General features: G+C 40.9%; 1 protein-coding gene across 5 annotated transcripts in view; it reads left to right on the forward strand.

The window, feature by feature from the left end:
- Positions 1 to 11,482, forward strand: part of Gad1 (glutamate decarboxylase) — a 43,873-nt gene that overhangs the window by 27,282 nt on the left and 5,109 nt on the right. For all 5 annotated transcript variants that reach the window (XM_070661176.1, XM_070661174.1, XM_070661173.1 and 2 more), the window contains 7 exons: positions 277 to 513; positions 4,970 to 5,286; positions 5,606 to 5,857; positions 6,418 to 6,485; positions 9,834 to 9,912; positions 10,928 to 11,077; positions 11,212 to 11,406. In XM_070661176.1, coding sequence (XP_070517277.1) covers positions 327 to 513; positions 4,970 to 5,286; positions 5,606 to 5,857; positions 6,418 to 6,485; positions 9,834 to 9,912; positions 10,928 to 11,077; positions 11,212 to 11,406 — 1,248 coding nt within the window. In that variant the 5' untranslated portion in view covers positions 277 to 326. The remainder of the gene's footprint in view (positions 1 to 276; positions 514 to 4,969; positions 5,287 to 5,605; positions 5,858 to 6,417; positions 6,486 to 9,833; positions 9,913 to 10,927; positions 11,078 to 11,211; positions 11,407 to 11,482) is intronic.

An 11,482-nucleotide genomic window follows, 5' to 3' on the forward strand; every position in this document is an offset into this window, starting at 1 on the left:
AACATAACATCGCAGCTTTATTTCTAAAAATTGCAAAGGTGCAAGTTTAAAAAAAGAATTGTTGCATATAATATTAAAAATATATTATATTACATTAATAATATTTAATTTGTTTTGAAAATATGGAAAAGAAAAAATTATTGGCGATATTTAAATAAATCTGTGCATGATTGTGTCGTATTAATTTTCATTACATGGTTTCTCTATATTGGTGATTATCATAAAATTGTTATTCTTTTATTAATCATTTTTTTTTTCTTTTTATTTTGTTCGCAGACATTCTGCCGCATAATGTGGAGGGTTATCCGGCGACGAAGGAGTTCTTGATGAAGGTGGTGGACATTTTGTTGGATTACGTTAAATCAACGAACGATAGAAATGTGAAGATCCTCGATTTCCATCATCCTGCCGATATGATGCGCCTCCTCGATCTGGAAATTCCTGATTCCGGGTTGACTCTTCAGCAACTCCTTTTAGATTGCTCCATGACGTTGAAGTATCAAGTAAAAACAGGTAAGAACATTTAAATTCTTTTTATTTTTTTTTAATACATTTATACAAAAAGAGTAAAATAAATTGGAAATAAATAGTAGATTCTGATTATTATATTCCACATAATTAAGAAAGAAAAAAAGAAGATAAAAATTAAATAACCTTTTACAGTAACTTTCTTCTTTTTTCTTTTGTAATAAAAATATTTGTATACGCGTGTTAAAATTATTAAAGCTCGCGCCAACGCCAAATGCGAAGTGCTCGGTGTTATCGAGGTAATAGACAAAAAATACGGCGAAAGTGCAAGAACCCCCATGCTTTAAGAGAGGTATTTTAACGCCGTGCTATCGCACGTCCCTATCCCCCAAGGCGATAAGCCACATAATTTCATATTCAATTTAGCATACGCGCTCACGGGGGCGAAGATAAGGTGGTGACAGACACCGGCGGTGAAATCCGACGGCTATCGGCCAATCCCCTCGAAACAGATACAAGATATCCTGTTTGTAAAAATAGACGGAGAGATAACTGCAAAACTTGTCTCGTTAATTCCGCAAATTATATATTTTTCAAGATACAACGTAAGTGATTGTTCAGTCCTTTGGATTTTTTTCGTGCACTTTATTTTAAGACATCAAAAACAAAATTCACGCGCTCGCGGTTTACGGCAGAGTTTCCGGAAATGTTGTTTTATTAACATCGAACTATCGGAGCGACTGAATATTAACGCTGAGGGTTTCGCGGCGAAATACCAAAAGTCAACCGCAAATCTCCCACGGCGCGCGCTTGCTATCTCAGTAGGATTCGATTACCGGCTTGAATAGATGGTAATGCACAATGGAGCAGACCTAACTAAACTTAGGCGAGGAATCTCGTTTGACTGCAGTCCGTGCAAAAAGGAAGCGAGGGCCGCTTGATCATTCTCCCCGATATCGAAGGGGGCGCGTGCACGATACGTGCCGACAAAAACTCGTTATTAGATTATATGCCGCAAGATTCGGGTGCCCTTCGTGTATTGGGTTTGGGGAGAAAGAGAATCCTTCTATCTCTAAAAAGTATCAACAGATATGCGTCGATACAAAAGTCGCTTAAAAAAAAAAAAAAATCTATATAATCAAAAGGGTCGATAATAATAACTAGAACGATAATCGCGAGAAAAAAAAAAAAAGTAAACAAAGTCATAGGCTCGAATAACTATTTCTAGGTTGCGCAAACGTATCCACATATATTCACACCGAATATTGGGCGGCGGGATGTTTCGCGTAACCTATTTCTATCATCTGATATTTTTATCCGTTATGTAACTGGGAATATCGAATTCGATAATCTTTTTTTATTTGTATTACAATTGCTGGTGACGTGAAACGAAGTCGTGTCAACCGGAATTTTATAAAAAAATAAATAAATAAATAAATGAATAAAGAAAAAATGTAGAAAATAATTTAAGTAACGGATACAACTTCCTAATCGTAATTAAAAACAGTTGTTCAATTTTATGTTAGCAAATATTTGCTGCGGCCGTAACAAGCTTTGTTAATACGTTGTTGTTTTTATTCTTCCGCGTGTTGCTCGGCGTGGCGAATTTCAATAGAATTGGTGTAATTAAGAGCCGTTTCCACGCGATTTTTCTTTCGGCGGAGTAGAGGGAAAAGAGTAAATAGGGAGCGAAGTCTGGCTACAGAGGGTGGCGCACAACGCGATATAGGGGTAGCGGTATTTCGCGAAGCTTTGGCAGCCTAGGGCTGCAGCATCGTGCGAAGGAATTTAAATTGATATCGATAGTTCGTTGTGGAATGCGCAAATCGGTTCGTCACGGAATGCGAAAAACGCCGTGCCAGAGACGGCATTTCGACGATGATAGTTTCCGTTGAAAAAGATTAAACATACCAAGCACTCAAAATACGAAAGCGCGCTCGCTCGGCAAAGCGAAAAGAGCGTTGAACTTGATTTCCTTTTCCTGAAACTGTCCGACTGATAAGGAGCGATTTCACAAAACTTGTTGCTATCTAATAACGACGTTATTGAGTGGAGAACACTTTTCGTACTGTAAAATAATTCTCGACATAGTTTCTTTTTTTTGGCAATAATATTAATAGCAATAAAAGGAGAGTCGTATTTTCTCGCGACGCGAATAAAGCGATGTAGAAGTAGCGTATTATGACTCAATATTTTTACAAAATGTTTTATAGACGTAATACAACAGCAGTGCCAAGCACAATGTTGCCTTCCTTATGAGCGGTATGATTGATTGCGCAGCATTAATGTTAAGCCCGAGTTACACACTTCGCTCCATACAAATCCCAAGCGCTATAATATATCACCGTAGTCTGCTCGGAGCAGGTTCTCCTTGCCGTTCTCTCTTTTCCCCGACTGCACGGGGGCAGGAGCAAATTAGTCGGAAAACGATTCCCTGGATAGCATAATCGCTGCGAAGACGGCTGCGGTTGAAACAAATTGTTCATTGTGTCCCGATTGAAAATCGTAACCACAGAAAGCTTGTTTCAAACGCTTAAGTAAACGCAAGCGTATAACAGCAAAGGAGGTTTTTAACAATAATTAGACAAATAAATGTAATTTGTCTGAATCAGCACCGTTAATTTTATTTTGTTCGAAATATTATATCGTCCACTGCTCGATATTCGTTCGCGTCTATTCATATGTAAAAATTACGTGCAACGTGAATATCGCGAGTGAGTCACGAAAACGTCGGCTAAGATGAGAGGTGAGAAGTTAATCCGACGTAGCTTCCGCGGGAAGGTATCGAGACTGTTCGCGCAATTTTTAAACTCGCGCAAATTTGCATAACGCATAGTGGCTTATCTCGCGCCGGCTAGTCGCACGTGTTTGTTTTTCCTAGGCTACATATGCGTTTGAGAGCCTCTGCAAACAATCTAGTCGAGCAGCGACGCGTGTGACGCGCAAAATGCGGGCGCTTCGGACCATCGAGCCCTGCTCCACCCTCGGCCAGGGTGCGATTCCGTCGCTCCCGCTCGCGAGAAGAAGAGGGAAAGTCGTCTTCTCGCAGACCCCTCGGCCGGACGCGTGCCACGAGCCACGGACCGAGATAATTGCGAATAACAGTACGACAAACGGCTCAAATACCACCATCTGATACTGTCTCTGACGCGATTCTTGCGACGCGCGACGTTGATATTTGAAAAAAAATATAAAGCGTTCCGTACCGCAAAAAAAATCCACGGCACATTAAAATGTGCGTCTGATAAATTATTTTTACGAAACAGTCATCGTTGCTTCACGCGCAGTCGTTTTCTATTACTGAAGTTATCGCACCACGAAAATGCACGGTCGTGGGGAACATCCTCCGACGCGAATTGAAGATTATCCTCCCAGGCCTTTAACGTCGGTTCGACTTTACCGCGCGTCGAAATCCCGGACCGTTGCCGTTGGCGAAGGGAGGAATACCCGTAGCTCGTGATGCCGTGTGTCAATCATTACAATAAAACCGGGAGATTAAAGTGTAACATGTACCGTCGAGCAGATAAATAGCGTATTTCATTTAATACATTTCGTCGCAAAAATTGAAATAATGTCGTTGACGTCAGCAAATGTTGCTCAATTAGATATTTTGTTTTTTATTAAATTTCGCGATATAAATTCGTGATATTCAAGCTTTTCCTTTATCTTCGCACAACGCCTTTGATACATCAGCATCCGTGCCTCGTGCGGCAAGGCGTGAGATAATCGATCACACAAAGGCCAAAGTCTTTTCGATACCGGATATTCAACGAAGTAAATCCATCATATTTCAAGGATCAAGGGATTTATGCCATCTCTAAAAAAAAGGTGATAGTGCTCGTAGGGCTCTCGCATATAACGTATTCTATCGATTGTTTCCAGCCAAAACGTAAAGTATTTTCTTTTAATTTTGATCGACCGTCTTCCTTCTTTTTCTTACCATTACGAACGTTTTTAATGTCGATTCGAATCAAATGAGTTTAACGCGAAAAGCAAATAGCGGATTAGAAGGCTCAAAATGCCTAGGTATTTATGAGAGAGAGAGAGAGAGAACGAGAGGGAAAATAAAGTACTCGCTCCCCTAGTTGCATTAGAAGGCTTCCATCGAATAGAAGCATTAGGCTTGATCCTCGCGCGATGTTCAGCCGAGCGGATGACAACGTACTCGGGAAGAGCTTAAATCTCTCTCTCTCTCCGCCGCCTTTCCTCCCGCGTGCCTCAAGCTCGCGATATCGCGGGAGTCGCCTTGTAAATGTAATAACACCCGGACACGTGCCGCGTCAACAATATTAATTACCTTGCTGTTAAGAGCCACTTGTCCACAATCACGGCGGCCAACGTCGAATGATTTATCGGCGACGTGGTAATTAATTTTTCCACCGCGCAATTTGCGACAGCGATACGCACTTCGCTCACTTTTTAGGCGAATTATTTAAATTCGCTGAGACTTTTTTATTTTTCTTTTTTTTTTTCTGAGAAAATTTTCTCTGCTTGGTTTTAGGACATCCACATTTTTTCAATCAGCTGTCATGCGGGCTGGATCTAGTGTCTATGGCTGGCGAGTGGCTGACTGCGACGGCGAACACGAATATGTTCACCTACGAAATCGCCCCCGTGTTCATTCTCATGGAGCACGTCGTTCTGCAAAAGATGCGCGAGCTCATAGGCTGGAACTGCGGCGATTCCATTCTCGCGCCAGGAGGATCCATTAGTAATCTCTACGCTTTCCTCGCGGCCAGGCACAAGATGTTCCCGTACTACAAAGAAAAGGGCCTGTCTGCTATAGGAGGACAGCTGGTTATGTTTACGTCCGATCAGGTTTGCATTCAAATATAATTGTTCAGAATTTTTCTCGTGCGTTAAAACAATAAAGAAAAAAATTGTACCTCTTAAAGATTGTCAGTAGAAAGTGGAAATTTGCAGAAAACATTAATAATCGTACCGGAATATATAAATATTAATTTAATATATAAATATAAAATAATAAATATTAATTATATATTAAATGGCGAACTTGCAGATAGTAGCATTTTAAAGTAGCGCAAGTTTCAGTGTTGATTAACGTTTTGTAAGCGGAGTTATAATCGAAAACTGATTAGACTGTTCATCATTTAGTGTGGGTTATTAATGCCTGCAGTGCCATTATTCTGTGAAATCGTGTGCGTCCGTTTGCGGCCTCGGTACGGATAATTGCGTGATGGTGCCTAGCGACGAACGCGGTCGCATTATTCCATCGAAACTGGAGGAGCTGATTCTGGAGCGGAAGGCCAAAGGTCACATACCGTTTTTCGTAAATGCCACTGCGGGAACTACGGTGATTGGGGCATTCGATCCGATCCCGGAAATCGCTGATATCTGCCAAAAGTACAATCTATGGCTGCATGTTGACGTAAGTAATCTCTTTCGAGAGAGAAAAAAAAAGAAAAATTAAATTCTATTAATATCTATGCAACATAAAGTAAAACAATACCTATTTTAATTAAATAAATTCACTTAGCTTCATCGTAAATACAAAACGATAGATATTTTTATTACCGTTCTCTGATTTATACCTATTTAATAATAACTGTGTGGAACAAAAAAAAAAAAAAGAAAACAAATATTAATTGAATTATAATAGCTTTGAAAGCTCATTTAAGCAGTATCGTTTCAAACTAGATGCGCTTATGTAATCAAGCCCATCCAAATGCGATTTAAGCTGTAAATGCCAAACGCGTAAGAACCTTAACGTAAATAATAAATGTGAGAAGTGGCAGAAGTTCCACCGGTACTGCATTTGCGAGCGAACGGCAGAGGGTATTCTGAATGCCGGATCTAAAAGTCAGATTAAGATAAGCCAGAGAATTGTTTGTTTTAAAATTCTGCTTTTAATCGCATGTTAAATTTTTATATTTCGTCGCCGAGTATTTTGGAAGACAAATCCGAATGTTATGTCGATTTTTGTTGCAGGCGGCTTGGGGTGGTGGACTGCTTCTGTCGAGAAAGTACAGACACCCGAGAATGACCGCCATCGAACGGTGAGTACTAAGCTAAATACGCAAAAGATAATTTTGATTTATAAATAACAAAACAGTTTAATAGCAATTAAAATGCATACAAGTTAATTATAATTGTTTACACATAATGATAAAATTATTTTATCCGTTTATCGTCACATTCCGAAATTAAATAACATTATCTTTCCATTTTTCTAATATTTTATACGTTTGTTTGAAATTCTGTTTACTACCGCAAACTAAATCTGAATATCGCGCATACGTTCAACGTAGGGGAGGTGTAATCCGCGCACTTTATAGTTTATTGGGGCTTAGTTGAGCTTAGTTATAATGGACTTCTTTAAAAAGAAGTCTCCGATGCACGTCGCCCGTGCCGGAATAAAATCGATACGCTTCTTTCGAGGTGGTTGTGATTCGAACGTGGAGTGCCGCAAATGATTTTACATGAGAATGGTCGAGGGCAGTCAGCGCATAATGTATCGCTCGCATAAACCGTGATTATGGAGTGGGATGCTGCGACGGGGCATTAGATTACCCTGAATCTTTTCCGTAAATAAAAAAAAAATAACTAACGTGTCAAAAAAATTTTAATCGAACTAACTATTAAAAATTGAAATGTTTTTTTTTCTTTTTTATATATAATCTTTTTATGTTGTAAACGGATAAAGATGTGCAGTTTCTGATTCACGTTGTGTATTTGTGGGCACGAACTTGAGGGAGCCCTTCGTGCTGCGATAGGGGTCAGGGGTACGAACGAGACATGCATGGGGTTGGCGAGATTAATCCGCGATTTGCATCCAGGCGCATCTGCTCCCTCGGTTCAGACAATCCCTGACCTGAAAATCGGCGCGAGAAGTCTCTCGGGGATGATTTATGTACAGAAAGATATGACAGTCCGTCTAGAATATAACGTCAGTATTTTCCAAGAATGTGGATAAGATAACTTATCTAATATGCGTTAAACTATTATTGTAACCAAGACGATATTTCTTAGATCGACGAATCTAATCAACGCGGTTTAAAATTATTTTACAAAACATTTTGACGCATAAAACGTTTTACAAATATTAACAATTTATTTGTATAGACTATTAAAGTTACGAATTACTCCTTTTCGTTTATATCGGTTTGCAAAAATGTGCCTGGCAATTTTTACGTGGACTGTACTGCGACGGAAGCTTCCTTCCTGGAAGTCTTGATTAAAATGGCAAACGAAAAGCGCGCATAGAAAGATCCGACGCATGAGCAACAGCTGGATCAGTTCCCTGGAGCACATTTGCAGAACAGAATTCTCCTCTTATATCGACGCGCCGCGGTGTCTTCCTCCTGAAATAAAAGCCCATGGCTTGACAATGCCGGATTAAACTCGTACAAAGCGAACTGCCTCTCTCATTCTCCGGGCTCTCCTTCCTCCCCGTTCTCCCCTTTGCACTCGCGCTCCAGATTGCGTAGAATCGAGAAAGAATCGTGATTTCACCTTCACGGTAAAGTTGAAATAATCGGGCTTAAAGAGACAGGTCAGGGGGGAGAGAAGGGGAGGAAACCTGCGGGCGAGCGAAGTTCAAAGTTCGAAGTGTACGTTTCGAGCCATTTGTTAAGAATAGAAACCGGACCACCTTGCCCAACTTTCTTCTTCAAGCCGGCTCGAAGTTCTTAATCACGAGTTTCGAGTCTCTCATTAATCTCTTGAGGAAGTTTAATTATTATTTCATCCTTGTCATTACGGAAATGACTCCTTTCCTACTTTCCAAAGGGAAAATATCTGACTTACTGCTTTTCGTAAAACTCAGCCCGACGCTCGTGCGCGTCGCGGAAATAACATCCGTGCCGATAAGAAATTAATCTGCCGGCGTCTCTCTTTGATCATTTCCAAACCGAGAGCGCGATTCTCGCGCCGCTGAGCTTGTTCACATAACGTACGCGCGTTACGTCAAGGGTGCGGGTAATTAACATCCCTTGTAATATATATCGAACGGCTTTTGGGGCTGGCACCTTGGTCGAATTTAAAAGCGAATGGAAAGGGTGCGCCGCGCGCCAGCTTCAGCTGCGAATCGCATTAATCACTCAAACTTTATACACACTTTTGAAACGCGTATCAAGTCTCCATGCCTTCTGCGAAGAAAGAAACATTGTGTCTAACGCTTTTTTTCTAAATTGATGCTTGCAAGTTTATAAAAAAATGATAAAAGAAAATTAATTGTTTGTAAGGAAAACAAGTGTTGCAAACAGGGTCGATTAATACATAGAATCGCATTTTATTTGTTGGAATTAAATAAATAGACGTGTGTCGATCTGTAACGTGAAAAAGGATGCACACGAGTGAATAATGGACACCGCCTGCTAATGACACGAATCGCGCTTCGAGGGTGCTTCAAATGTACCCTCGTATCACGCACAGGACGTTCAACCAACAAACGGAACCGGCGTGGCGTTGCGATAAACATGTCACTTGCCAAGTATCAAATATTTATCATAAAGCGCGTAACTTACACGCCCAAGCTAAGTTTCAGTTTTTTTTATCTTTTTTTTTTTAATTACGTATTTTACTTTATTAATTTCAATTTTATTGAATATTTGTAACAATTCCTACAAACTTATTTGTTTTATTACTTACGATATCTTGTCAGATTATTTTCTCGCTCTGATAATTTTATGCACCGTAACGACACTAAATTACGTAAAACAAAACCACAAATTTGCGTCGTGGAATGTGAATGCGGATTCTCACATGTCACAATGCTTTTTCAAGGATTAAGAAGGGTTAAAGGTTTTTACCGCTGAAGTGAGTCTCCGAGGACCAGGGGGTTAAATCCGGTCTCGTGGCTATATTAATAGCTCTTCTCTCGAATTGATAGACCCCCTTCCGTAGGCACAGCGGGAAGATAACTCATATTTTATCCCCTATTGGTTCCCGTGGGAGTGGATAAGAGTTTGACGACCAGCTGAGGTCGGGTGGCTTTTTTCAGCCAGCTCGGCGAAGGCTCGGCTCGACAGGCTGCTGATAAGGCAAAGGAAGAATAATTTTCTACACTATTCGCAAAATGTATGGCTTACTCGATATACGTTCTTATCACAAAAACCTTTTCTGTTGATAAGCTAAAATTAAATCACAAAAATCTTTTCTGTTAATAAGCTAAAATTAAAGTAAGTTTTTTGTTTGTTTTTTATTTATTATTTTTTTTATTTTACATAAAGTTACATTTACTGCAACTTTCGCAACAAATTTGGTAGCTACTTCTTATTCAGAAGGCAAACAAATATTAATTAATTTTTGTCGCGTAAATATTACTTTCTTTTTTTCAAAGCAATTACTTACAAACTTTTCCCCCCCAAAAAAAATAATAAAATTCCAACACTACTATTTTTCAGAGCTGATTCGGTGACATGGAACCCACACAAACTGATGGGTGCCTTGCTTCAATGTTCCTCCATTCACTTCAAGGAAGACGTGAGTTACCAAATTAAACATAATTAAAATAGCATTTTTATTAAAAAAAAAAAAAAATCCAACTCGCAAAAATTACAATTATTAACAGCACAATATGTTTGATTACCGGAAGTGTTAGAAAAATAAATTTGAAAGCAATTGAAAATATCGCCGTGAATAAATGTCGACCGCGCCGCGCACCCACGACGCGCTTTCAAGACGTTGCACTTTTCGAAAAATCCTCCCCATTTCTGGGCGCGCTGAAATTCCTGCATCGCGTAAGGGCAACGGGACAACACTGGTCGCATTCCGAGGGGTAGACCTACGTGCCGGGGTGCTTGGCACTGCAGGAATTTAATTAAACTAAGAGATAACATATGTTGCCGTCCGTCTACGGCTCCTGGGAGGGTCCAACCCCCCACGCGTTCTCAGTTATTGCTAACGCCGAACTTCCCCTTCGGATATTAAAATTCCGTGCACCGGCTGCCGCGAAATATCGGGGCTCGCAGGGGAGAGAGGGACGCATTCATCGGGCCACGATGCCGTTGACATTGAGGCGTAGTGTCCAAGGGACGCTTCGTTAACATTGACAATCGCATTGTTTTATCTAATAATTGATCTCTTTCTTTCTTCCTCTCTCCGAAGTTGGGCGTATGAAAATACTTGGCGAGTGGAACACTCGCTGGCGATTTAAATGTCAATGTTACGCGCGGCTCTCTGCGCGACGCGGATTTATTTACGAACGCGATCGAAGAATAATCTTGCCTGGAACAACGGCGGCCCATAATGGGGAGTACAACATTGGAGAGATGTATCCGCCATTTTGTAAATTCAATATCCTGAGTATTCCTCCTCGCGCGCATGTGTTGAAGCGTCGTATCGACCCAGACGGACTCGCCCTCTTCCTCCTCCGGCGGCCTGTCAATCGTAAATTGTGCGAAACAATTCCGGAAACGCTTCGTTATCAAGGAAAAGAAAAAAAATGTCGCAGGCGCTCGTCGGTTTTGAAAGCGAGAGCTGTTTTTCCATTTTGCAGGGGCTGCTCATCAGCTGTAACCAAATGTCCGCGGAATATTTGTTTATGACGGACAAGCTGTACGACGTGAGGTACGACACTGGCGATAAGGTTATTCAATGCGGCCGTCACAATGACATTTTCAAGCTCTGGCTGCAATGGCGCGCCAAGGTATTAAATCCATTGTCGGAAAGCCGATTTTGCGCTTTCACGTTGCACGTCCGCGTTTTCTTCGGGCCGTTCAATACGCGGGCTGCGCCGCGGTAATGACTCGGGGCTGAGGGAATGAATTGTTTTTTTATTAGGGAACGGAGGGCTTTGAAAAGCACATGGACCGACTGATGGAACTTACCGAGTACATGGTCAGGCGGATCAAACAGATGTCCGACAAATATTACCTGATTCTGGAACCCGAGCTGGTGAACGTCTGCTTTTGGTATCTGCCTACTCGCGTGCGCAACATGCCGCACACCGCGGAAAGAATAAAAATCTTAGGCGAGGTGCGTGAGCTTGTATCGAGCTTCGTATATTTCAGGAGCAATAAATCCGATTTAAGCTTAACGAAAAAAGGCTTCG

This window comes from Cardiocondyla obscurior, linkage group LG08 (assembly GCF_019399895.1).
Source record: "Cardiocondyla obscurior isolate alpha-2009 linkage group LG08, Cobs3.1, whole genome shotgun sequence".
Classification (NCBI taxonomy): Eukaryota; Metazoa; Arthropoda; class Insecta; order Hymenoptera; family Formicidae; genus Cardiocondyla; species Cardiocondyla obscurior.